Below are 22,801 nucleotides of genomic sequence, written 5' to 3'. Positions count from 1 at the left end.
ATCCCAGGAGCTATCTCCAGGGGGAGAAGCCAAACTCCTAAAGAGAAGGGTGTGCACGGGTGGGCAGGGGCAGTGAGGCTGGCAGAGCGGGCTGGGGTGGGGTTGGTTCCAGGTCCTTCGGGGAGGGGAGCTGGGATCTTTGTCATGGCATTTTTATGACAGGCTAATATGCAGATGAGGGTTTCTGGGTGTTTCCTCCCCTTGGGGCCCTGATGCTCAAGGGCTGTCAGCAAGCTTCTTCCCTCTCCTGCTCCCCCATCTCCTGACACAGCCTGAGACAAACATTGTGTGTCTTAGAGCCTTGGTGGTTGGCACTTAAGAGAACCAGGATTTCACCCATTCATGGAACATAAACATTTGTGAAAGAGGTTTTTCAAAAAATGTATTGCAGGAAAATATACATAGTGTATATTTACAGTTTTAACCATTTGCAAGTGTACAGTCCTGAAGCAATGATTAGCACAGCGGTACGTGCAACCACCTTTCTCTACCCTCCAAGGCCAGAACTTGGGCCTCATCGCAGAGTGCAAGTGTTTTACAAACCATGCTGGTGAAGATGGCTCTATCTGGAGTGTGGTATTAATATCTAAAATCTTAAATCTACCCATCCACCAGTGTCGGTTACATGCCAGCTTCTAGTAAATACGAAAGGGACTGAGACCTGAACCCAGAAGGCAGTATGGTGGGGGAGCCTGGAGTCTGGATTCCGGCCCCTAGTCCACCTTCCACGGAGGGCGGGAAGTCAGAGTATTCTGTTCTTAGACGGAATCTCTAGCTTGGAGAAATGCAGGTTTTCCTTGTTCTATTTGCCCAGAGACATAGGAAATGCTCTTACCCGAGACTCCAGCTTCTCCCAGTTACCCAGGCAAGTGGGATTTCTCTCTTTCCTATTGTCTTTTGTTCTGATCTCTTCACGAGGGACAGAGGTAATAACTAACACTTGTCTGGAACTTTTTGGTTGACTAAGCACTGTCCCCAAGAGTTCTCTTTTGACCTGTCCATGCCCGGTGAGCGCAGCTGGGCAGAGAGAACTCTTTTACAGCCTGGGAAGCTGGGGCTCAGAGCAGCAGGTGGGTCCAGATTCTGCCCACGGCCACACACATGTCTGCAGGTCCGCACTCTGCACAGGTCTTTAGAGAAAGCATTCGGGAGGGGACCGCCTGGGTGAAGGTGGCTGGTTCCACACCAGGAAAGAAGAGCGCCAGCAGGGAAGCATCTTTTAATGCTCAGAGGCATGAAGCCCAAGTCAAATTGAGCTGTCGAGCTGCCTGTGGGTCATGGATGGCTGCCAGCGGGAGCCGGGGCAGCTCAGGGCAATGAGATGGATGCTTTGATGGGCCGCACAGAGTCTGAAAGGCAATCAGACCTCGGCAGCTGGAACGCTCCTGGACACTTTGTTTTAAAGCTGAAGCAGCTCCTCATTGGAACCAGCGGGCAAACCACATGGGTCTATCAGGCCACAAGGGTCCAGGTGACCAGCCGAGTGACCCACCCAGTGCTCGTGATGCTCTGCCCTCAACTGGATCTTTAGGCAAATGCTGCTGGCCAGACAGTGTGCCCAACGTGAGGCGACAGAGATGGATGTTTATGCCCTCACTCTGTATAAATAAACACTGCACAGTAATTTTACAGAGCAGTCTGGCAACCCTTGGCCCAAATGTCGCACCAGCACCCCCAACTTCTGCCCTTGACCTCATGCTACATGTACGCATTGAACCCCAGTTCCATGGTCACATGATCCAAACTCATTATGAGTCCCCTCGAGTACCACATTTTAATTCTTTGCGAGTCAAAAAAGATTCCATTCTCTCTGTCCATGTTCTTTGGGCATTTGTGATTAGCAGTGCAGTGTTTTTATGTGTATTATTCATTGTTATAGGTCAGATGGATCCAGTCATAATCCTTTATAACAGCACAGGCCTCACTGGTCCTAGGAGTCCTTGTACTTTGGGCAGTGGACTTTCCTGGTGCTGTGACAAGAACCTGCAAGGACCACTTCTGAACCAGAGCCAAAGCCCGATAAAGTCCAGCCCCCTGAGGGGGTCAGTCCTTGAACCTGACGCAGTCCTGCCCGTGGATGATAAGTAGCTCAGCCTATTCCAATGCTGCTCAGGTTCCACATTGACTTTAGGTCCTCTGCCGAGCACCTTAAGGGTTCCCAAAGCCCATCACTTCCAAGAGGTCCTTCCTAGGTAGGGCACTTAGATTAAGTGGCTGCACTGTATTGTGTGAAGGGTGGAGGTGATGTTCTTTGTTATTGCCACGGCTGCGAATCTTATGTCTATTAATAGGAAGTGGGGAGGTTTAGAAAGCTCCCATAATCTGCCAACAACACCATTTCCTCCCCACCGACACACACCCCAGGATGAGGAGGGAGGGAATAGCTCATAACTATGGATTTTGGCTGAGTTGGTTGGAATTTGAAGAGCCACTTTCTGTTCCCCAGACTATGGGAAGGCAAGATGGCAGGACTCCTAGGGCCTGTCAGCAACAGGCCACTTACGTCTTGGGTTTTGTATGCTTATGTACTATGATTTCATGATTTTGAAGTAATTAAACTACTTTTTAAATAAGCTTCTGATTTGCATCTTCCCACACCTCTCCCCTGTGAGTGAAGCTTTGTGGAATGTCTGGATTCCTAGCAGGAAGGGGACAGCTATCTGAGGATCCCTGGTTTCTCTTCACTTCCCCAAGGAACTGGACGTGTCCTTGAGCAGCTCATCTCCAGCAGGGTGGCCAGAAACTCAAGGTGGAGGGGAGGGTTTCTCAGATCCATATATCTTCTGATGTTAAGGTCCTCCTCCAATCCAGAAGAGAAGAAAGACTCTGTGGAGGAGTTGAGGGTGGGGCTACGGAATGAGTCCAGAGTCCTGGTTATGTTGGGTGAAGTGGAAGGAAGATAGCAGGAGATGGCAAGCAGAGCTCGCTCTGTGCACAGGGCAGATGCTACCACTGTGGAGTCTTTGAAACTGTAAGTCAGCTATCTAAAATATGTTCAAAGACTTAAAGGAAACCATGTCTAAATAACTAAAGGGAAGCATGAGAGTAATATCTCACCAATAGAGAGTATCAATAAAAAGGCATAAATTATAAAAAAAGAAGCAAAGAGAAATTGTGGAGTTGATGAGGACAATAATAAAATTCAGTAAAAGTACAATGAAAAATTCACTAGACGGTCCTAATAGCATATCTGAGCAGGCAGAAGAAAGAATTAGTGGGCTTGAAGATAAGGCAATTGAGATTATCCAGTCCTAGGGACACAACTTTAAAAAAATAAAGAAAAATGAACAGAGCCTCAGAAACCTGTGGATGCCAATATATGTATAATAGGGTCCTAGAAGGAAGGGAGAGGGATAGAGGGGCAGAAAGACTATTTAAAGAAATAATAACCAAAAACTCCACAAATTTGTTGAAAGCCATTAATTTATACATTCAAGAAACTCAGCCCAACTGCAAGTAGGATGAACTCAAAGGGGTCTGTTGCTAAACCCATAAGAATCGAACTATAGAAAGACAAAGAACTTTGAAAGCAGCAAGAAAGAAGCAATTCATCACATACAAATGATCCTTAATAAGATGAACAGCTGGCTTCTCATCAGAAACCTTGGTGACCAGAAACAGCGTGATGGTAAAGTCAAGGTACTGATGGGGAAGAAACCCTGTCAGTCAATCAAATGTTCTATATCTGGTCAAACTATCTTTTAAAAGTGAAGGAGAAATTAAACATTTCTGGATAAACAAAACTGAGAGTGTGTCTCTAGCAGACTTGCTCTACAAGAACTACTACAGAAATAAAGGATACTAAATAGGATACTAAAAGGATACTAAATACTTCAATCAACATGAAAAAATAATGAGCACTGGTAAAAGTAATTACATAAATAAAGATGATATAAACATATTTTTCATTTGTAACTCCCTTTTTCTGACTTAAAAGACAATTGCATAAAACAATAAATAAAAATCTATGTTGATGGGCATAACATGTATAAAGATGTAATTTATAATAATAACAACATAAAGGAGGGTGGAATGGAGTTATATAGGAATAAATTTTTTATATTATTGGAATTAAGTCATTATTAATCCAAATGGTAGTAAACTGAGATATTAATGGTGACCCTCGGGGCAACCACCAAGAAAACAAATAAATTACACATTGTAAATAAAATTACAAGAGAATTACAGTTGTACACTAGAAAATAACTAACACAAAAGAAGGCAGTAGTGGAGGAATACAGGAACAAAAAAGACATGTGAAATACAGAAATAGCAAAATGGCTGACATAAATCATACTTTACCCATCACATTAAATATAAACAGATTAAACATTCCAATTAAAAGGCAGAGATTGGAAGGAAAGAAAACATGAATCCATCTACACACTGTCTACAAGAGACCCACTTTAGATTCAAGGACACAAATAGGTTGAAGGTAAAAGGACAGAGAAGATATGCCATTAAGAAGATGTATCAACCAAAAGGGCCAGAGTGGCCATACTAACATCAGACAAAACAGTCTCTAAGACAAAAATTGTGACTAAAGACAAAGAAGAACATTTTATGATGATAGAGGGTCAAACCATCAGGAAGACAAAACAATTATAAACATACAGGAACTTAGAAACAGAGCCCAAAAGTACATGAAGCAAACTGTGATCTTTAGGAGGAGTACCATTTCCTTCTCCAGGAGATCTTCCCGACCCAGGGATTGAACCCGGGTCTCCAGCATTGTAGGCAGACGCTTTACCATCTGAACCACCAGGGAAGTCCCATAGGAGAAGCAGCTCTGTCTTAAATATTTGACCCCATAGCCCATTATGGTGCTTAACAGTCTACCACTAGGGATTTACTCCTTTGGGTTCAAGTATGCCTTTCTTAGAGTTCTTTGTTAAAATACAAATATGGCCCTGAACACCACTGGCATGAAAACCTTAGCTGAAATTGGTTTAAGATCCTCTGGAGTAGGGACTGCTAGTGCCAGAAACAAAGGGTTGAGCCGTCCATGATGGAGGATACAGGTGTGGCCTGGAGTAGACCTGGGCGAGGGGAGGCTGGAGGGGAGTCCAAGATTGGGCAGAGGCGTGAACACTGCGGAAAGAGCAGTACAGGGCAGAGGAGAGGTGGGAGAAAGCCGGGAGGAGCAGAAAAGACCCCAAAGGGGAAGTGCGCGCTGGACAAGGAGCAAAGCCACCAGGGTGTTGATTTGGTGCCAGAGTTCATGGGCAGAGGCAGCAGCTGACCTGGGAGAAGCCCCAGCAGTCAGAATGGGAGCGGCCAGCGAGGGGCCAGGGATGGTGACACGCACAGGGCATCCCCGGGTAAGCGCCGGGAGCATGGGGCACACCTGGGTAAGGGCCGGGAGCGCTGGGCACCCCCGGGTAAGCACCGGGAGCGCGGGGCATCCCCTGGGTAAGGGCCAGGAGCATGGGGCACTGCCGGGTAAGTGCCGGGAGCGCGGGGCATCCCCGGGTAAGCACCGGGAGCGCGGGGCACACCCGGGTAAGGGCCGGGAGCGCGGGGCACCCCCGGGTAAGCGCCGGGAGCACCATGGCAGGGAGGGAAGGTGGCAGGATGAGGGCTGAGTGGAAAACCAGAAAGCCCACAGGACAAAGATGGGCAGGGCCAGGAGGTCACACCAGACACAAGCTCAGAAGTCGGGCAAAGAGTCGGACGAGCAGAAACAAAAACAAGGTGGTGTCTGGGAGGCGCCCAGTTACAGGAAGACGCTTAGTGTTGGCTCTGAAACTGAAGCGAGGCAAATGTTCTGGGCAGAAACCCGACCTGACAATGACAATAGCCCTACTTGTCAGCACCTATGTGTTCCGGGCGCTTCACATGCACCGCCTCCCATGGTACCCAAAGCGTTCCTAGAGGTCCACGTGGGAACCTCCTGTCCACAGACACATAGGGAACCTGCTTAAGTGACTTGCTCAGAGTTAATCCCGCAGCAAGGGGTCGGAGCAGGGAGGCTTTGCTGGCACCCTATGCTAGGCTCCAGGTTGGGCTGGTGTCCAACAGGGTTGCTTTATAAGAACAGGGGGAAAGGGGTAGCTGAGATCCGGGGACACAGAAGTTCTCAGAGCCTCTACAAAGTCCCCGTATGCCACGTTTTCTCAGGTGGGCAGGGAGAAGGGAGCCGCAGAGGCCTGACCACCTTCCTGCCCCTCGCTCTGCCTGGATCCCTGGGGACTGGTGAGGATTCACCCCATGGGCTGGCAGGCCAGGCACTAGGGTCATCCCACCCTACTCGAAACCCAGGCTAGGGACGAGGGGCTGCGGATAAAGGCACACACAGACACACGATCACATGCAGACACTGCTGGTGACCATCTCACTAGTGAACACCAGCAGTCACCTCTCTTAGGGAAAGGACCTCGTGTGAGTCCCTCCACTCCAGGGCTGGGGGCCAGAGTCCATCAGATGATAAACACAAGCCCTCTGAGCAGGAAGAGCCCCCCAAAGCCCTCCTGTTACTGATGCCACGCGGGCCCAGGAGGGAGCAGGACTGCTCAGGATCCTGGGTGCCTCCTGGCACTCTGCTGGCTCTTGTCACCCGCCCTCCGGGGACTCCCAGGCACCTACAAAAGTGGTCGAGACAGAAAGCCTGAACAAAGGAAGCTGGCGCTTGTCTGTGGCCTGTGGTCTCTGACCCTCTGGCCGGTCTGGGCAGGAGGCATAGGCACACACTTGGGGGCTCTTGGCCCGTGACTGCCCCCTACCCCACCCAGCTGGCTGTGCGCAGCTTTCTTGAATCATCTTCTTGGTGGCTTGCGGACGCTTTCTGTCCCCTCCCTTCCTGCATGCCCCAGGGCGTGTGGACCTCACCCACTTTCCTATGTGGGGCCGGGGTCTAGCCCTAGAAGGGTCAGCGGCAGTGACATTCATGATCTTTGCCTCCAAGCTTCCCGTCAGGGTGAGAGTGCCCTCACCAGTCCGGGATTCTAGTCAGTGACGCTGGAGCGCTGCCGAGGGCTGGGACCTCGGAAGCCAGCGGACCGGACCACACGCCAGCCCAGATCAGTGTCCTTCCTCCAAGTGCCCTGTTCCAGGGCTGTCACAGGGGTGCCGAAGCCGGCAGCTACCCTCTGCTCACCGCTCAGAACCCTCCACATGTCAACATCACAGCCACACTTGAAAAAAATATAGCCTTCTAGAAAAGTAAAATAAAATGAAGTCAGTAACTACAGACCCGAGGTTGGGCCTCCCTGCCTGCCTGTCAATCTACCCTGATAATCACCAGGTACAATTCTTGAAGAGCTATTTTGAGAAACAGTTAGAAAATGGCTTTTCCATGGCTCTGTGTACCTTCCTGATACCCTCAGACATGGGCGCTCTGTTTAGCAGCAGCTGGCTTTGTTGCCCAGGTTTTCTTTTCATCTCCTCGTCAAAGTTAAGCAGTTGGTCAGCCCACTCCCTGACCCCCGGCGTACACTGATCACCCACAGTTCACCCTGTGGAGTCGGGGGAGCAGGTGGGCGGTCGGAGGGGAAGGCTGTGGCTTTTGTAAGGTGCAGCTCCAAAGAACCCATGGGGATAAACACTGAGGCCGGGTGGCTGCTGAGAAAGGAGGGGCCCTGAAGCTGGGGAAGGAGCAGGTCCCCTGGGGATGACGGTGCAACAGGAAGCAGGTATCTCAGTTTGATGGACTCAGCACCCGTAGGCACCTCAAGGCCCACGAAGCACATGCCAAGGGTGTCCACTGGCATCCAGAGAACAGGCTCCGAGCCCGGACTGATCGCCCAGCATTGCCCAGTCCCGTGTCTTTGACCTACAGGAAGCTGCCAGTCTGCCCTGCACAGTTGCCATGGCAACCTCAGTGCCAGGCTCCTAAGGGCAGGGTGGGGAGAAGGGAGGTGGAGAAGGCAGAGGGTGGCTTTTCTGGAAAAGCCCATCTGTCTATTCCCCCAGGAAACCAAGGTGGGGGAGAAAGAAGGATGGAAGCAACACCTGGGTCCAGACAGAGCAGAGAGGGAAAGACCCCGAGACGTCCAGAGAGCAGCTCTCCTTGGGGTTGCGCTTTCTTTCCACGGTGGTGCGGGGACCATTGCTGATAGAGACAAAGGTCCGGTGGGTCGTGGTGGGGCATTCGTGAAGGAGCCTGTGTGCGGGAGGCAGGGCGGCCCCGTGGCCGCAGGTCCGGGCGGGAGGCCTGTATCAGCCACAGCAGGCTTTCTTCTTGGCAGGGCGGTCAACCTGAATGGTGTCCTCCCGCACCGTGTCTTCTTGCTCCTTGAGGATCCTGGGGGAGGGGAAGGTGGAGGGTCAGCAGCAGAGGAGCTGCTGGGATGGACCCAGCCTCCCAAGAGCATCAGAGACAGTGCTCCAAGTCCCCCCTGGGGCGAGCACAGGTGCACAACTGTGATCTGTAATGCCAGAGTTGTAATCAGTATGGATCCTTCACAACACCTCCTCCAGTCAGCCTCCCCTGATGCTCTGGATAATGTAAGTGCCCATGGTAGCACTTGGGTCCTTCCTCTATTACAGTCCCATCACTGCTTCTCAGCAGAGAGTGAGATGCTGATGATAGAGATTGTATCCTTTGTCTCGGTGTCTCTGAAGCTTATCATGGTACCCAGCACCCAGCAGAGGCTCAAACACTATAATTATTGGTTATTAACTTTATGCAGAGGCTTCCCATGTGGCCAGAGCTCCAGATTAACTATGAGAGGTGAAGGATCAAAAATAGTGTCAGGGATCTTATCCCTGCTTTATACTCTCCAAGAACTTTCACCAGAAGCACCTCTACCAATTTTCACAATGTAAGAGCAGAGAAGGTAGGATGGATGTTCCCATGTTTGAAGCAAAACCCTGGGAGGCAGGGTGACTTGTCCTGGGACTCAGTGGCAGAGAAAACACTAGAGTTTTCCCCATAAATCCCTAGGTCTTCCATAACTCCACAACGTCTCCAGTGCATCGAATAAGTTGTTCTGTGCTCTTAATTATTAAAAAAATAAAATATCTTTTAGATATTCCAGAATGAATGCTCAGCATGACATAAGCACTAATCAGTATCTGTTGGGTGGGTTGATGGATGGGGATGGGTGGATGGACAAATGGATGGATGGATGGAGGGAGGGACAGATGGATGGATAGATGGATGGACAGATGGATGGGTGGTTGGATGGATGGAGGGAGGGAGGGAGGGAGAGATGGATGGACAGATGGATGGATGGAGGGATGAGTGAGGGATGAAGGGATGAAGGGATGGACACCTAGATAGATGAATGAGTGAATGCCCAAGGATTGAGACTGGGGCCTGTGTGGTCCTGTTTCCTTAACCTTAGTGTAGGTAGAGGCTTACAGCACCAGTCCTTTGAGCACTGTCTTCTAGGGTACCTCTGTGTCCCCCATCGCAGCCCCTCTCCTTGGCTCCCCTCCCCCTCCAACAGGAGTCCACAGCATAAACCAGCTGGCTGCCAACTAATCCTTGCTAAAACATTAGGCAGCATTGAGAGGCCTCTGATCTGACCTTTCCCAAAGCATTTGCATTTAAAAAGAGGATCTCTGGAAAAGGGCAGGCAAGCAGCCTTTAAGACTCAGAAGATAAAGGCTGCAGTGGGGGGACGGGGGTGGGGGGGGCGGGTGAGAGGTAAGGAGGCTCTCTTTTTGTCATTGTGTTTCAGAGTCTGTCCCTGACCCTGGGGGCCCACACATAGGCCTAGGGCTCCAGCCCCTCTATCCAGACAGCTCAGACAGACAGCGTGGGTTTAGGCAGACAGAGGGACCGGCTGAGTAGCATCTCATTACCTGGCCAGATGGAGCACGGACTCTTCCGCATTGTGACCGGAATAGGCGCTGCATTCATAGAAGATCAGGTTGTGTTCCTGGAATCAGAGGACAGAGGGCGTGAAGGAGAATTGTGGGGGTGGGGGGACGGAGGGAGCCTTGGGTGGGGGGAGAATGCCCGTCTATACCCGCCGCACCTTCACTTCCTCGTGCGCCCTCCCCACTCTGGACCAGGCTGAGTTCTGTCCCTCTGGCTCCCTGATGGATGCAGGTTCCGGAACCATCTCCCAGGGGAGCCATAAGAACTATAAAACAACACAACCTACGCTGCTGCCTTAGTGCTTCACAATTTCTGGAATTGCTGTCTGGGGTGTACGGGCTCCTTTTTCTTCTCACACCAGCCTGCGATGCAGGCCAAGACTCAGACAGAGGCCAGGGTGAGCGGCATCCTTTCCGCTTTACAGGCAGGGAAACTGAGGCCCAAGAGGGTACAAATGGTGGGTGAGCCTGTTCACGTCTCCACCGGGCTCCCAGCAGCTCGCTTTCCCTGGCACATGGGCACAGTTATTAATAATTCACATACCAGTTAACGAACACTCTGGCCACCTGTGCTGTTGGCCCTGGGGCACAGGGCCCTGGGGCACAGGACAACTGTCCATCACCTCACCAGGCGGAGGGTGGACTCTAAGTGTGGGGACAGGGGGCTTGGCCAGGGCTCATCCTATTCCGTTTATCACTCCCATTAACAGGCTTCCTGCTTGGTAAATGACCACGCTAATGGCATCTGGCAGGAGCCCTGGAGGCTGACACCCTGGGGGACAGGCAGCTGGGTGCAAATGCATCCACAGCCACAGATCAGGAGGCCCCAGGAATGCTGGCCCAGCTCGTCCTCTGCCTTCACTGGGTCTGGCCCCTGCACTCCCCTTCAGTCCATGGAAGGATGAAGGCTCCATGGTAGGGGCCGGGAGCACATAGACCTAGAACTGGAAGACATGATCTGCCCCTTAGCTTCAAGTCCAGACCCCACCACTGAGGATGGCTGATAACTGAACAGATCACTTAACTTCTCTGAGCCTTCTCTTTTTTTCACTTACAGAAAGAAAGAAAAATAAAATGGAATGATAAAAATACAGATCTGCAGTTCCTTAATCAAAATCCTTGGATCCAGGTGTATTTCGGAGTCCAGAATTTTTAACTTTTGGAAAGATAATAGTGTTAGTCACTCAGTCATGCCCGACTGTTTGTGACCCCATGGACTGTAACCTCTGTCCATGGCATTCTCCAGGCATGAATACTGCAGTGAGCTGCCATTCCTTTCTCCAGGGGATCTCTCAGACCCATGGATGAAACCTGGGTCTCCCGCATTGCAGGCAGATTCTTTACCATCTGAGCCACCAGGAAAGCCCAGAAATAAGGACAAGAAAGATAATACTTGTCCATAATATATATTACATAATAGCCTCTGTGGATATACAACAGCACCCTATAATCAAATATATTAATATTTCTTCAGTGAAACATTTGAATATTCATTCGAAGTGAAGTAAACAAAAACCAAAAAAAGCCCCAGTTGCAGTCCTGGTCAGGTTCTTCTGACAAATGAAATACAAAAAAATCTTTGTGTTTGGAGCTCTTTGGACTGGGAATTGCGGATGTGGCCCAGGGACATGCAGCTGCCGGCTGACCACACAGCTGCGGGACCTTCCTCCTCCTCCTCCCGTGAATCTCACCCCTGTGCCTGCCTGCCCAGCCCCAGAGGCCGTAAGTGCCTGCTTCGAGCAAGCCCACCAACACTTATGGAATCCTGGGGCTGCAGAGCAATAGCTCCACAGACACACGGTTCCCAGAATCTGCTACCAAGGGAGGGAAAGCAGGCCACCGAGAGCGAGCGTGGTTGGTGTTGCTGCCTGATTTCCTTCCAGTCACACTGGTTCTCTGCTTGGGCGAGGGTGCTGGTGCTTATTTTAATGGTCGACTTTGCAGGGCCTGCCCTGAGTTTGCCTGGACTCTGCAGCTTGGAGGCTCAGTCTTGGTGGGAAGGAGGGATGCTCTAATAGGAAGAACATACTCCAAGGAAGAGCACACTGTCTGGCAGGAAGTGAGCGCGTCATCTGTGAAGGTGAGCAAGTCAAGAAACACAGATGGATGGGACTCAAGGATCAGCTGGGGGGCTGAAATAAGGAACCTCCTCTTAGCGGAGGGTTTGGGCTTCTCCAATGACTTTGTAGATAAAGAATCTGCCTGCGTCTCCCGCACCGCTGGCGGATTAGGGAGATGCAGGCAGACTGGGGTTCAATCCCTGGGTCAGAAAGCTCCCCTGGAGGAGGAAAGGGCAACTCATTCCAGTGTTCTTGCCTGGAGAATCCCATGGACAGAAGAGCCTGGCAGCAACAGTCCATGGGGTCACGAGAGTCCGACACGACTGAGTGCGTGCGCAGCCGCAGCCTCTGAGGACTCGTAATTCTGAGTTCCAAGGAAGAGAATTTGGGAAGTCCCCCTCACCTGAGGCAAGTCTGTTTTGCAACCTTGGTTCTCTGCACAAAGTTCTACGTGCACAGCAGCTGGACTCCGCCCTCCCCTCCCGATGCCAGGACACCATCCGGCCCGCTTGCTTCCTTCCCAGGGGCCTCCCCAAGAAGGATCCCAGCCAAGCTCTGGGGCACATGCCTGACCCTCCTCGGGGTCCCTCCCCGTCCAGAGAGACGGGATGCTCGCCCCTCACCTTGGCCAGCTGCTCTCCCAGGCCCCGCGGCACTTCTCGCTCAGTCTCGTTGTCAATTTTGTTGCCCAGCAGAAGAACAGGAATGCGGTCTCCCACAGCTTCCTGTGGAAAAGATAATCCCCAACTGAGATATACATTCTTAAGGAGAACCTGGAAGGGCAGGTGAAAACATTGGCTGCAAAGACTCAGACTGGCTTGCGAACTCTCTGCTGCCACAGAGGTCGGGTGATAAGACAGTCACCCCAAAGTGGAGAGGGGACCTCGGTCTCTCAGAGCCTCAGTTTGCTGGGCTTCTGTGAGTGCCTGAGGCTGCCTCTGGTGCCTCCCAGCCCTCTGTGCAGGGAAGCCCCTCCAGCCTGCTCATCGGGTCCTAGATGGAGCAGAACGAGGGCACAGTTGATGCTGATAAAATAAGGGTCTGTACACAGCCCCCGCGGGTATTCCAAGGTGACCAGATTTGGCTGACATGATCGAATGAAAAGGAGTTACTGTGATGGGCTTAGGAGGTGGTCCAAGGCCTATGCCGCCAGTAGTGGCACCTCTGGGGACCTTGAACTTGGCACATTGCTCCTCAAAGGATGGGTCCGGGTCCGATTCATGGTCCTGGGCCCACAGTGCCCGATACAAGGCTGTCGTGTGCTTTCCTGGAGGTCACCCCATGGGGATCCCTGTCCTGGGTGCCCTGGTTCTGAAGAAATCACAATCAGGAAGAATGGGACCTGAAGCACCCACAGATCATGGGCCGGAAGAACAGGTTAATTTGAGGGCTCAACCCTACTTACTCCTCCAGCTGCTGTGATGTATCAGCTGGGGACTTGCACCCCAGGATCCCTGCACTCCAGGGTCCCTGCACCCCCGGCTCCCCACACCCCCAAGCTCTTTGCACCCCAGGTCCCTGCACCCTGGGACCCCTGCACTCCAGGGTCCCTGCTCCCCAGGGTTCTTACGCCCCAGGTCCCTGCACCTGAGAGTTCCTGCACCCCAAGGGCCCAAGACACGCAGAGACTGAGTCAATGTGGTAATGTTCACATTCACTCAGGTTGTTATTTTTGTTTTGTGAGATATTTAATTAGAGCTTTTAATCAACTAGTTATCACTGCAGCTCTGGGTTTCATTAAGCAGAGAGGGCTGTGGGATTGTGGAAGTCAGCCAGCGGTTACAGGGTCACCAACAGTTCAGCTGTCTTACCCTAGACCCTGTCAAGCAAACGTCCACGGTCCCTCCGACAGGACATCCATTTGAGTTTAAACGTCATCACATTTGAAATGAAGTCTTCCTGGTTCCTCAGTCTACACATTCCTTTTCATTGCAGTTCAGTAGTGAAAAAATTCTCATTGATTAAATGAGAACATTAGAGCTCAGAGAATCCAAAATAATATCCAGTAAAGTCAGTGTTATGAAGACCCATCCTTTAGTATACGGATCACCTTTCTCAAATCCTTGGCTCTAAGTTCTTATTTCCAACGACCTCTGCTACTTTGTTCAGGAGCAAAGTTGTATCCCACTCTTTGTGACCCCATGAACTGTAGCCCTCCAGGGTCCTCTGTCTGTGGGGTTCTCCAAGCAAGAATACTGGATTGGCTTGCAATTTCTTTCTCCAGGGGAGCTTCCCAACCCAGGTACCAAACCCGGGTCTCCTGCATTGGCAGGCGGGTTCTTTACCACTGAGCCACCCGAGAAGCCCCTCTGCTATCTACTGTCTCATTAACCAGAACTTTCTAAAGGCAGTATTTCTGCATATCCATGGTGAGACGGTAATGAACCTTTGGAACGATGGCTCAAGGCACTCCAAGATCTTACAGGGTCTTCTGAGACATCAGAAGTAGATTGACTTATGCACATGGTGGTGGATGTGCTCTGCCATATTCCAGTTATCTGTGAGTAAGAAATACTCATGGCTGCATGCATGCTGCACGAGACTCCCTCTTAACCAGACTTCGGGGACCAGGGATGCCCCCACAGGCTCACCTGTTTTGTGCCACAGAAACTTGTGCAAACAGTTTTTCACAGAAAAGGATCAAAAGAGGAAGAAGTAGGAAAATGAGCTGAAAGACTTGCTGTTTGGAGCACATGTGAGACATATTTGTAGATGGATATATGAGGAATGACTTAGGCTGGTGGGATTTCTTGATGTAGAAACTCTGAAAATAAGAGCATCAGACTTGAATCTCAGGGTGGGATTCTAGCCTGGAGTCTGATATTGTTACGGGAAATGGCTGGTTTTTCTCCCTGGGTCCTGAATGACCAAATGGGATGAGGTGGGAACAGGCAGCCTAGCACCTGTACCATGAGCAGCAGAGCTGCCCCTGAAAACAGGAGAGGTGGACTTCTTTCCAAAAACGATTCCTGGCTTAAAAATAAAAATAAAGATGAAAGAGTTTAGAAGGACCAGGAAAAAAAGAAAGCCCAGGCCCCAGCTGGAGTGGTGGTTTCTGCTCTTTGCAGTTTACTCCTCCTATACAAACTCTCTGGCCCCTCACATCTCCTCTGTGGGCCCTGTGATGTAGGAGAACTAGGCCCATCTCCAAAGATGCAGCAAAAAAAAAAAAAAAGGTCAGATCATACGTAAGGCCGCGGCACATGCTACCCATCATAGGCAGCCAGGTATCCTCACCCCGCCCTAGATCCGTCTCCAACATGGGAGGGGCCGGGGCTGGGCTGGGGTCTCAGGTCCTCTCTGACTTGAACCTCAACACTTGAGCCCTCTGCCTACACTCCATGTCATTCACCTACCTAACTAGCTGTCGGCCTGTCTGTCCACTGCTTGAGCAAAGATGCTGTTAATGACCCACCAGATGAAGTGACACTTCCTTTCGAAAGTCCGAGGAGCACCTCCTTTGGTGCCTAAGTCTACAGTCACTCAATGTCTGTGGACGTTTCTATAGATGTTGGTAAGGCCACATGCGGCTTCCCTAGCAGCTCAGATGATAAAGAATCTGCCTGCAACGCCGGAGACCCAGGTTCGATCCCTGGGTTGGGAAGATCCCCTGCAGGAGGGCATGGCAACCCACTCCGGGATTGTTGCCTGGTGAATTCGGTGGACAGAGGAGCCTGGTGGGCTGCAGTCCATGGGGTGGCAAAGAGTTGGACGCTACTGAGCACAACTGAACTTTCACTTTCAAACAGTCACGAGGGCAGCCCAGGCTGGAGGGAAGGAGTGGCCGGCCGGGTGCAGTCTCTGAGCAGACCTTCCAGGCCCTGTCCGGCTCTGCTGTGGCTCTCATGGGACCTGTCCAGCTCCCTCCTCTCTTCCCCTCTCTGCTCCCTGAGCTGGGAGGTGGGCTTCAGTGCTGGCGTCGAGTCCTCCCACTGGCCTCAGAAGCCTTCTCCACCTTCTGCCATTCAGTTACTTTTCTCTAAACTTGAACTTCTTGGAAGACAGACTTGTTGAAATTCAAATATTCTCCATCTCTGACTTTAATTTACAGGAACTGTCAACTCGGAGCAAGCTTAGGACATGCAGCTGTTGCATTTGGTTGGAAGCTCTGTGTGTGTGTGTGTGTGTGTGTGTGTGTGAGACAGAGAGAGTGTGTGTGTGTATGTGTGTTAATATCTATTTGCCGGGAGGCAAGAAAAAGCACTTAGCCAGGCGAGTGCTGTATTTCTCCAGAGGCAGGAAAAAAAAATCTTAACACATTAAAGCACGCAGTTATGCTAAGAAAAAAAAAAATGACTGCAAAATTATATCTTGGGGGTTTCCATATTTATCCACCCCACCCCCCAGACGATGAGTCAAAACAAGATTTATTTGTGTAGTTTGTTCTAAACTGCCAGTACTTTGAGCTCAACTTGGAACATGGGGGGGAAAATCAAGCTGCTATTTTTTGCCAAGTGCTATACATTGTCACCGGTGACAAAGATCACAGAGCGAGAGCCAGCCAGTCATCCAGGAAGGCAGCGGAGACCTGCAGAGCTGTTCTGCTTTGAGATGGAAGCCGGAAGGGCCGGAAAGAGATGAATGTCTATTTCTCAGAAGCAGGTGTAACCGGGGTCGTGTGATGAGGAAGGAGCAGAGCGCAGGAGCAGACCTGAGATTCCAGCCCTGGCTGTGCCGCCTGACCAGGGGCAGATCCCCTGACAAGTCACTTCTCTCTGCATCTCAGGATTTCTCAGCTATAAGGCAAAGAACCTATGTGACATTAATCTTCATGGTTTTATTCCAGCTCAGATTCACTGGTCTTGCTGGCTCATGACTTGGTTCAGATGCTACTTTCTTGATGCACAGGCTTCACAGGACAGAGCTCTGGGGTTAACAGAAAGATCCAAACAAGAAGTTGGTATGCCAGGACTGCAGGCACTGGGGACCAGCAATCTGGATTCAGGGGAAATACCAGCCTATCTGGCTTGTATTGTTATTTTCAGTCACTCAGTCATGTCTGACTCTTTGCAGCGCCAGGGACTGTAGCCCGCCAGGCTCCTCTGTCCATGGGATTCTCTAGGCAAGAATACTGGAGTGGGTTGCTGTGCCCTCCTCTAGGGGATTTTCTCCACCCAGGAACTGAACCCACATCTGCATTGGCAGGCAGGTTCTCTACCACTGAGCCACCAGGGAAGCCCCATCGGGCTTGTTGTTTGGTGACGACATTGTGTCCGACTCTTTGTGACCCCGTGAATGGCAGCACGCCAAGTTTCCCTGTTCTTCACAATCTCCCAGAGCTTGCTCAAACTCACATCCATTGAGCTGGTGATGCCATCCAACCATCTCATCCTCTGTCACCCCGTTTTCCTCCTGCCCTCAATCTTTCCCAGCATCGAGGTCTTTACAAATGAGTCGGTCCTTCGCATCAGGTGGCCAAAGTATTGGAGCTTCAGCTTCAGCATCAGTCCTTCCAGTCAATGTTCAGGGTTGATTAGGTTTGACTGATGTGATCTCCTTACTCAAGAGTTTTCATCGAGCCTGAACCAAATCCTATTTTCTTGACCTGATTCAGGCCCAAGGTTTTCAGATGTCCAGGGTGCTTCACAGTCTAAAAAACAGGGCCCTTAGATCTCATCCAGTTTCTCCTCTAGACTGAACTGGTTAAAGGAGTCCCATGCAGCAGAGATGAGGGTCAGATGGGTTGGGGATGCTGAGGTGGCAGGAAGGTCTAACGGCTGCGATTTCCCATAGGTGCACAGGAAAGGTAAAACAGTGGAAGGATCCTCACAGAGTGTGTCTGGGTCCAGCTTTGGCCTCTTTTGCAGGAGGCCTGCAGGCCAGGTAAAGATGGAAGGAACCTGGGGGGTGGGCAGGACACCTCATAAAGCAGGGCAGAGGTCCTTCCTCTTCACCCAAGGCATTTAGTTCTGTCTGGGCTGGAAGGGTCACCGGAGTCGTCTATGTGATCCATCCTGTTCCCCCGCCCCAGAGTCAAGGGCCAGCCCCGGTATAAAGTGAGGGCCAGAGCATCCCATCCACTCCTTCACTGAGTGACTGGCTCATGTTGTAGAGCCAGGCGGTGGCTGAGCTGAGATGGTGACCAGGTCATTTTCAGGGAACTCCACACCTCCCCAGCAGCTGTTCCCGCCCCAGAAGACCTCGTCCAGGAGCCAGGCTTTGCCGTGTACAATCTCAGCCCTTTCCTCTGGTACAGCTTTCAGGTTGAGGGGGGAAGGGGCGCTGGGAACAGCTGGCCACCATTCACTTAGTAACATGGCTTCCGAACCCAAAGGCTGTTATTAAAGCTCCCGCCATGCCCTGCCTCCTCCGGGAGGGGGTGCTGGCTGGCGGAGCGCCACGGAAATTGGAGGCGTGCCACCAGCGCCAAGTGCTGCTTCTGTTCAGTCCCTCTCCGATCCGAGTAGGTGTCAAGTTTTCATCCATCACCTGACGTCTCCGGTGGCTGGTTGCCAAGGCAGAACAACTTAGCTTTTCAAGAACCTTGAGATCAATTGCATTTACGATGCCACCGTTCCACGTCCTCAACACACCCCTGCCACCTGACACGGCCTCTGGCACCTGCCCATGGAATCCAGGGCCACCAAACCGGGTCCTCCAGTGTGCCCGGGACATGCTGAGCACACGGGTCATGCCCCTCAAACTCTTGCTGAAGGAGCACAAACGTCTTTGAGAAGGATTTAGAATCTTGCTTCTCAAAGTGGGGTCCCTGGCCCAGCAGCATTGGCTCTTTAGAAGCTGCTAGAAATGCAGAATCTGGGGCCCCAGCCCACACCTGCTGACCCAGGATCCGTATTTTAACCCTGTCTCCAGGAGATTATGCATATTAGAGTTTGAGAAGCCACTGGTTTAGACTGGAAACCATGGTGGCTGAGGATCAAAACCACCTGGGGAACCTTTGCTTTTGTTGTTGTTGTTCAGATTTCCAAGTTCTGGATTATTCTCTTTGGGAGAGAAGGCTCTGGTGTCTGTTTTGGTTGAAAGCTCCATAAGTAATCTTCATGTTCATTCAGGTTTGGAATCATCTTTTCAAGTTTACCTGTACCTTCTGCTCAAAGCTTAAAGCAGGAGAATGCAAACCACAAATTACACAGAGAAGCCCTGTCCACACATGGGTAATTCTGAGTTAGCCACAGATGGATCTGCCATCTCAGCTTTGCTTCCATGGGGTGCTCTGTTGGGGTGCATGCAGGTGATGCTATCCAGCCCTACCCCGGGCAGGAACAAGCTAATCACACAGTGCTCCACCCAGCTTTGTGTGGAATGACCGAACTCAGCCTTCAAGCTGCGACGATGTTGTCATATCTGACTCTCTGCAACCCCATGGACTGCAGCACACCAGGCTCCTCTGTCCTTCACTATCTCCTGGAGTTCACACAGATTCATGTCCACTGAGTCGGTGATGCCATCTAACTGTCTCATCCCCTGTTGCCTCCTTCTCCTTTTGTCGTCCATCTTTCCCAGCATCAGACCCTCTGGCATTTCTTTACCTTCAAATTCAATCTGATCTGCTACTTCCTGGCTAGATCCTAGGCTCTCTGCAAAACAGGGGCCTTAGAAATCCCAGGTCCCACTAATGCAGAGAGCACAATTCTGTAAATTTCTCTCCATCCATCCTTGCTAATCCCAGACTATCTGCTCTGCCTCTTCCAGAACTAGTATACAGTCATCGCTCTGTATCTACAAGGTGCCAGCACCTCTGAGGGTACCAAAACCCATGGATGCCCAAGTCCCTTACTCAAAAAGGCGTAGTACAGTCAGCCCCCTGCCAGGAATCTGAAAGTTCCACATCCTCCAGTTTGGTGTGTGCAGAAACCCCACTGTGTGTTTATCAAAATTTTGATATGGGGTGCAATTAAATGTCTGTGTCAATTAAACAGGTGACCTTGAAGAGGTCCTGACCTCAATTGCTTCATTTGAGAACCAGATGGCTGCATTACATCTGTGGTTTTCAAAGGGAAACCCTCTTGCCTAACAAAATCATAGTCAAGACTCCAATGCACAAAACTGAAAGACGGGGAATTCCCTGGCAGTCCAGTGGTTCAGACTGAATTTCGAATGCAGGAGACACAGGTTCAACCCCTGTCCGGGGAACTAAGATCCCTCATGCTATGTGGCACGGCCAAAAACTAAAATAGAAATAAATAAAGCAGTCAAAAGAAAAAATTTTAACAATATAGAAGGGCTCTGAGGTGGGGGTAGGGGGTCTAGACGTGTGACCACCACCCTTCCCTGACCATCTCTGGCCATGGGAAAGGTCAGCCTGCTTCTGGGGCTCCAAGGAGGAAAGTTTGAAAACCACTGGGTTAGATAAGCCCTAAAGTCTCTCCTGGTGTTTTACCTCTGTGAGGAAGATAAAATCTGCTGGTGCCATCAAAAATCAGATTGTAAATCACAAAGTTTAAAAAGGATGCACTTCCATATCACCCCACCATCTGCCTCTTCCATCAGCTCGTGTAGGGCCACTCGCTATATTTCAAAACATACATTTTCTCTATTGTGTTTTAGATGCAATCATTTTGAAAAATAATTTGTATCAGGGAAACTTCTGAGAAACCCTGGAATCTCGGTTCCATCCCTGTTCCTCATTTTCCTTGGTGACGCCAAGGCTGCGGAGGAAGAGGAGAGAAAGCAGTGGCCCATCCAAGTCCAAACTCCAAGAGGAACAGATTTTGGGTTGCAGGCAGTATGGGTCTCAGGGCTGAGACGTAACGAAATGAACAACCCCGGTATCCCGCCTGCACGGAGACGCAGCCTCCACACTTGTGTCCAACATCTGCTGAGCACAGAGGAGCCTCCGACAAGCCCTGGTCACAAAGGTAAAGATGCGTGGAGGCTGGCAGGGGTTGGGGATGGCAGCTCCTTCCTGGACAGCAGGGGACGGCCTGATGAGCAGGTTAGGAGCTGAGCAAGGCCTGTGGGCTTGAAGAGAGGGTTGAGCATGAGCTCCGCGAAGAGAAGCAAACTGGCCCTTTTATCCGCTCCTGGAGTCCCCAGGCCCCAGAATAGTGCCTGTTGGAGTTTAGAACAAATAAACAAAGCATGGGTCCTGCTGGTGAGAGGACTGGGACCTATTTGTCTGTACGTGAAAGGACTGGGGCGGGCAGGGCTGTAGAAGAGAATGAGTGGCTCGGCACAGGCCCTTGGCCTTGGGACGTCTCATTCAGGTGGTGGAGGAGAGCTCGAGGCGGTCGGGAGTACAAAGGGCCCGCAGAGCAGCCTGCTGCAAGGACAACGCGGGAAAGCAGAGTCTTAGAGAGAATCCAGAATTCAAAGAGGAGTCCCATCTCTCGAGGCGTCTTTGGGGACAGCCTGGGACCCTCACATTGCAGATCAGCCTCCCTTTGTGTGAAGGGCTGTGATGAGACCCCCAAACACTGAGCAGACCCGACCCCTGCTGGAGCTGGGAAAACGCAGGTGGTGGGAAGAGGCCCTGGTGACTCTAATAAACATTCTGGAAAACTGTGCACCCCCGACACTTGGCACTCCCTCCCCAACTCCTAATCCCACTTTTCACAGTCTCAGGGACACCATTATTGGCTTCATCTATATTTTTCCTGGGTTCCTCTCCCACACACCCCCTCCCCACGAGGGCAGAGTCTGATCACACCTCTCCGGTTCACCTATGGGTCCCCAGTAACCAGCCTGGTGCTGGGCACTTGGGTGGACAGACGCGCGGACGCCTGAACCGGTTTGTTCCGGGAGAAGGTGGGGTCTGAGTCAAGTGTCTGGAGAGGACCCAGGAGGAGGGCCCTCCTGGGAGGCCAGCAGCTCACCTCCACGCTGCTCAGCCACTGCCGCACGTCCAGGAAGGACTGTCTGGCCGTGAGGTCGTACATGACCACGACGCCGTCGGCCTTTCGGAAGAACTGCTGGGTGATGCAGCGATACCTGCGCGAAGCTCCGGGTCAGGTGTGCCGCCTCCTCGGCCGCCAGACCCGGCCCCCGCGGGGAGAGGGCAGGCGGGGTTACCCCGGGGGCGGGGAGGGGGGGTTGCTCCTCACCTCTCCTGCCCCGCCGTGTCCCACAGCTGCACGGCCACCCGCGAGCCGTCCACACACACCGTCTTCACGCGGTAATCGATGCCTGTGGGTGGAGCCGAGCATCACGCCCAATCCAGAAGCCACGCCCCCACCCGGCAGCCCCAGGGACGGCCCTCGCCTCTGCAGCTCCTGACCGGTGATGTGGGCGTGGACAGAGCCCGGGGACCTGGGCTCTGGTCCTGTCTCAGCCACCGACCAGCTGTGGGACCTCGATCCAGCCACTGAACCTCTCTGAACCGCAGGCCCCTCGCTGCAGTGTCCCTCTTTAGGGATCAGATGAGCTCACATATGGAAAAGCAATCTACTAAGGTGAAAAATTATCCTTCATGAATTGATTCCCTCATGGTCAAGATGAGGAGACAGAAAGACTGTCCTCAGATTCCTCCCTCCCCCTGCCTTCCTCCTTTCCTTCTTTCCTCCTGAAATCCTTTTCACAATGTCTATAATAAAATTCAGATATCCCTGGGGGGAATGGATCACATGTTCAGACTCCCATAGGTGATGCAAAGATAGGTGAAGGGGGGGAAGTAAGAAGAGGGGAGGGCTTGGCAGTGGGTGGGGCAGAGAGAATTAGAGGGGCTGGGGAGGGAATCAGAGGCAACATTTCCCCCTAGAGTTGGGTCCAGAGTTCCTAATCCCAGCCATCAGTGAAAGTGTTAGTCATTCAGTTGTTTCTGACTCTTTGCGACCCCATGGACTATAGCCCTCCAGGCTCCTCTGTCTGTGGGATTCTCCAGGCAAAAAATACTGGAGTGGATTGCCATTCCCTTCTCCAGGGGATCTTCCTGATCCAAGAATCAAACCCGGCTCCTCTGCACTAAGAATCTTCAAATTCTTAACCATTTAAGCCACCAGCAAAGTTCCAATCCCAGCCATCAAGCCCTTTGCAATTATCCCTCTGAGGCTGTGACCACCCCCCACCCCTGGAGT

The 22,801-nt window shown here is 51.5% G+C and overlaps 1 protein-coding gene across 1 annotated transcript in view; it reads right to left on the bottom strand.

Moving 5' to 3' along the window:
* Window positions 1-8,029: 8,029 nt before the first annotated feature.
* CRACR2A (calcium release activated channel regulator 2A) overlaps window positions 8,030-22,801 on the bottom strand; it is a 71,742-nt gene continuing 56,970 nt past the window's right edge. The window contains exons 13-17 of the mRNA XM_065923444.1: window positions 21,833-21,914; window positions 21,605-21,719; window positions 12,452-12,553; window positions 9,751-9,827; window positions 8,030-8,242 (exon numbers count right to left, since the gene is read on the bottom strand). Of these exons, the coding sequence (XP_065779516.1) occupies window positions 8,158-8,242; window positions 9,751-9,827; window positions 12,452-12,553; window positions 21,605-21,719; window positions 21,833-21,914 (461 nt within the window). The 3' untranslated portion in view covers window positions 8,030-8,157. The remainder of the gene's footprint in view (window positions 8,243-9,750; window positions 9,828-12,451; window positions 12,554-21,604; window positions 21,720-21,832; window positions 21,915-22,801) is intronic.

The sequence above is a fragment of the Muntiacus reevesi genome, chromosome 1 (genome assembly GCF_963930625.1).
Source record: "Muntiacus reevesi chromosome 1, mMunRee1.1, whole genome shotgun sequence".
NCBI lineage: Eukaryota > Metazoa > Chordata > Mammalia > Artiodactyla > Cervidae > Muntiacus > Muntiacus reevesi.
The sequence above is the reverse complement of the archived record's forward strand: the minus strand, read 5'-3'. Positions and strand labels throughout refer to the sequence as shown.